Source organism: Poecilia latipinna, unplaced genomic scaffold, assembly GCF_001443285.1.
Source record: "Poecilia latipinna isolate Pla-1442-1.1 unplaced genomic scaffold, P_latipinna-1.0 Scaffold44, whole genome shotgun sequence".
In the NCBI taxonomy this organism is placed as follows: Eukaryota; Metazoa; Chordata; class Actinopteri; order Cyprinodontiformes; family Poeciliidae; genus Poecilia; species Poecilia latipinna.
In genome coordinates this window covers 279911-283384 of record NW_015112660.1, presented here as the reverse complement: position 1 = coordinate 283384, position 3474 = coordinate 279911, and the positions used below count along the sequence as shown (strand labels likewise).

The window sequence follows — 3474 nt, the reverse complement described above, 5'->3', positions numbered from 1 at the left end:
TATGACAGTCATATTAGTTTCATGCACTGTCTTTAAAATAAAGTGTTACTCTTTAACTTCATGGTGAAGGAAGTGTGTCTAATCTTCTCTGCAAAATTGTTTAATTTCAGTCTCCTCAAATAGTTTTTTAGATTAAGCATTCTCTCTGAGGTCATGCTACAAAATGTTAATTTTGTAGACAAAAAAAGAAAATCATCTGTGTAGTTATAACATGAGTTAGTGGGAGCATATAGATATTAAATAGGAGGGGCCCCAAGATGGAATCCTGGAGAAAACACCACATGTGATTTTTGTCACCTCTGATGAAACGTTTCCTATTAACACTGTGACAGCTGACCTTACTGTCACACAGAGATCTGAATGGCAATCTTTTTCTGTCCATCCTTAACATTAGTTTACATATTGATTAGTGAAGTTTAGATTTTGTATTTTTAAAATTATCATTAGTTAACTCTTTAGTTAACTATTTGCAGTGAACACATTCAGTTAACTTCACAGCAAAAACTAGAGAGTTAAAATTTCAGGGTTAGACGTGTCAGAGTTAATTTTAACTCATTAAGTGTTTTTTTTACATTTAGCGATTTAAATGATGCCCAATGTTGGAGTTATTTCGCAAAGTTGATTGCGTTGGTGTTGAATCAAATCTGCTGGGAGTAAAATAAGCTCCTCCCCTCTGCTTCACAGTCTTCGTTTGATTTCAATCTGAACACGGCTCCATTTTGTTCATCTCCTGTTCTACACGGTAAGTGTCCAACTTACTAAATCTTTTGTCCAGCACTATTACATTGACAGAGTAAGTGATGTTTTTGTACCAATTACCAATTGAAAGGCAGCTGAATATGTCCATTTTGTAACAACTTTACACAACGTGTTAGCTAGCAGCCCACGTGGTAGCTAGTACCACCACACCTGATATTGTTGTAATGGTAATTAATTACAACAATATCAGGTGTAAAACATATTCTGTCGAACTATATACTCGTGAAAAATATACTTCCATGTTGTTTGCCGTTTAAAATGATAATTTCGGCCTTGTGAATGTAAGAGGTAATAACTATTAGCTTCCATGGACCGTCAATGAGCCGAAGTCACGTGCCACAAATTGTGGAGAAACGTTGCACTGAGGGGAACGCTTGACCTATACCTTATTTTGTTTTGTCTAGGTTTATCCCAAAATGCTGATCCATGTAAAGTATGGTGACCTGCAAAAGTATGTGAGGTTGGAGGAGGTCGAAGGGCTGTTTGACTTTCATCAGTTTCACGAGAAAGGTTAATTATTTATTTAACATCTGTGGGGCATGGGCATTATTCTTTTTAATGTATGTCTATTTAACACATTTTACACATCTGTGGTAAGCAAAAAGAGTAATCCATTGTATTTTCATTAATATGTTTTTCATACTAATCACATGATCAACATCAAGTAACTGTTAGTTAAAAAATCTGGCTAATTACAGAATTAGGCTCTAAATTTTGCCTCTTTTTTTTTAAGTCATTGAACGATTTTGCCTGCCACCTGATGCCAAAGTTACATACAAAGATGCAACAAATACTGAAGTTGACGAAGAAATATTCAGTGATCTCCTTAGACAAGGCAGTGTGGTACTGACAGTTTTCTGCTATGATGATGGTGAGATGCCAAAGCAAATTAAATCAACTGCTATACAGATTTTACCAAGGAATGTAACTGATGTCTATTGTCTCTTTCTTCAGAAAGGTCATCTGCTTCTGAGTCTGACTCAAGCTTCAAGTCGAATGCATCAACATCAACAATACTAATGGATGAGATACCACGCAAGAAGCAAAAAACTGAGAATCCTAATAACTCAGTGTCTGCTAAGAGTGTAAAAATATTTTTTGTCTGCCTCTAAATCCTGTTTTGTATACCCAGACATGTTTTGTCATATTTTGGTAATCTGCATATTGCATATTTACATTTTTTTTTCTATTATTCATTTCATAGCTGGTTGAAGGTGTCCTACAAAGCAACTCTGGTGGTGACGAAATTCTGCAGGAGTATGAAACTACAGAAACCCTAACTGACGCCACAAGAAGAAAATTGGTCAACATACTGGTGGCTCACATGATTGATAAACATGGGTATGTTGGTTTTTACACTATCATGTATTTAATAATTGAAAAAATTGTCTAATCACCTATTTAAAATCTGCTGTTAGGCANACAGCTTGATGGGAATGCCTGCCAGGAGGCCATATCTCTGCTTAACCACACCACAGACAGGTCCGTGATCTTTCAGAAGATGAGAGAGACTTTTGAGCACCGTCACAAGCTTATTGAACATGCCAGTGAAAGAACTGATATTCTGAGAACGTTCCCGAGGTTCCTGGACACAAAAGGATTGGTAAGTATTCAAGTGAGTTGTTAAAGACTTTAAATGTGGATTTTTACCTTGTTATAATGGTTTGATTTCTGCTTGTTATTAAAGATTGATCAAGACTTCAGGCTTCTATTCAGTGAAGAAACCTCAACCAGACTGCTGGAGAAGTGGAATGTGTTCTTCAAACCAAATGTCATCAAGGAGGCTAAGCGTCTCACTTCTACACCTGAGTTGAGAAGTTTGATGCAGTCAGCGGAAAGTCTTCAAAGCGATGACCTCGCTAACACATCTAGTAAGTACCTAGGTATATCTGAAAATACTTGTTCAGAGTACTCATAAAGTTCTGATATTATATCTGAAAAATTTTATAAATTTGTCCTCAGGCTATGACCAAGAAATGGCCTCGCTGTTACTTCTCTTACATCTCCTACCACCGCAGCCAGGAGGACAGAAGTCTCCAAAAATCAGTGCAAGTGATGCAGTTGAGAGACTTGTTGTCTTTCATAAGGTAATTGAAATTTAAAATATGCAAAGTAATTTGTCTATTTCCTTTTATAGACATGCATAAATACAGATGTTTAAATGACAGCTTTGAAGATGTCTGGGGATACTTTAATTAATTTTTTATGTAACATGTATCATAAAGCTGCATGTTTTGTTTCTTATGTTTAGTGTATATCTTTCTAATTTTAGTCATGCTGCAGTTTGGACGAGCATCTCCGGGGTCAACAGGGTTTGCAGCCCTACCTCCTTGCTGTTGGGCGTCAGAAAAGCAAGATAGAGAACTTCTACATCGTCTTGGATAAGTCCCTCATCCCTTGCCAGACGAATGGCTCTCTTGGAGCATTTGATGAGCTATTCAAAGCACATTTTGTGTTTAATGTCTCTTATGATGCTGCATTGATGAATTTCTACACATTTCTGCAGACAACAGTGTATAACATGATGTGTGCAAAATGAAAGAATCGCCCAGAGTTAGGGACATGAGAGCAAGGCTGCTAAACCAGTCCCTTGTGCTCTCTTGTGAGTAAGTCAGGCTAAGAAATGTTGACCTGTTTTATGTGTCAAGAACTGTATCCAAGCAGCCAGAATTTGATCTCACATTTGAGAATTGACCATAGTTATTGTCCTGGACC

The 3474-nt window shown here is 36.9% G+C and overlaps 1 protein-coding gene across 2 annotated transcripts in view; it reads left to right on the top strand.

The window, feature by feature from the left end:
* Positions 1-3369: 3369 nt before the first annotated feature.
* Positions 3370-3474, top strand: part of LOC106957746 (uncharacterized) — a 6330-nt gene continuing 6225 nt past the window's right edge. The window contains exon 1 of one of the 2 annotated variants that reach the window (XM_015049197.1): positions 3370-3470. In XM_015049197.1, coding sequence (XP_014904683.1) covers positions 3383-3470 — 88 coding nt within the window. In that variant the 5' untranslated portion in view covers positions 3370-3382. The other variant, XM_015049206.1, reaches the window with a different exon arrangement.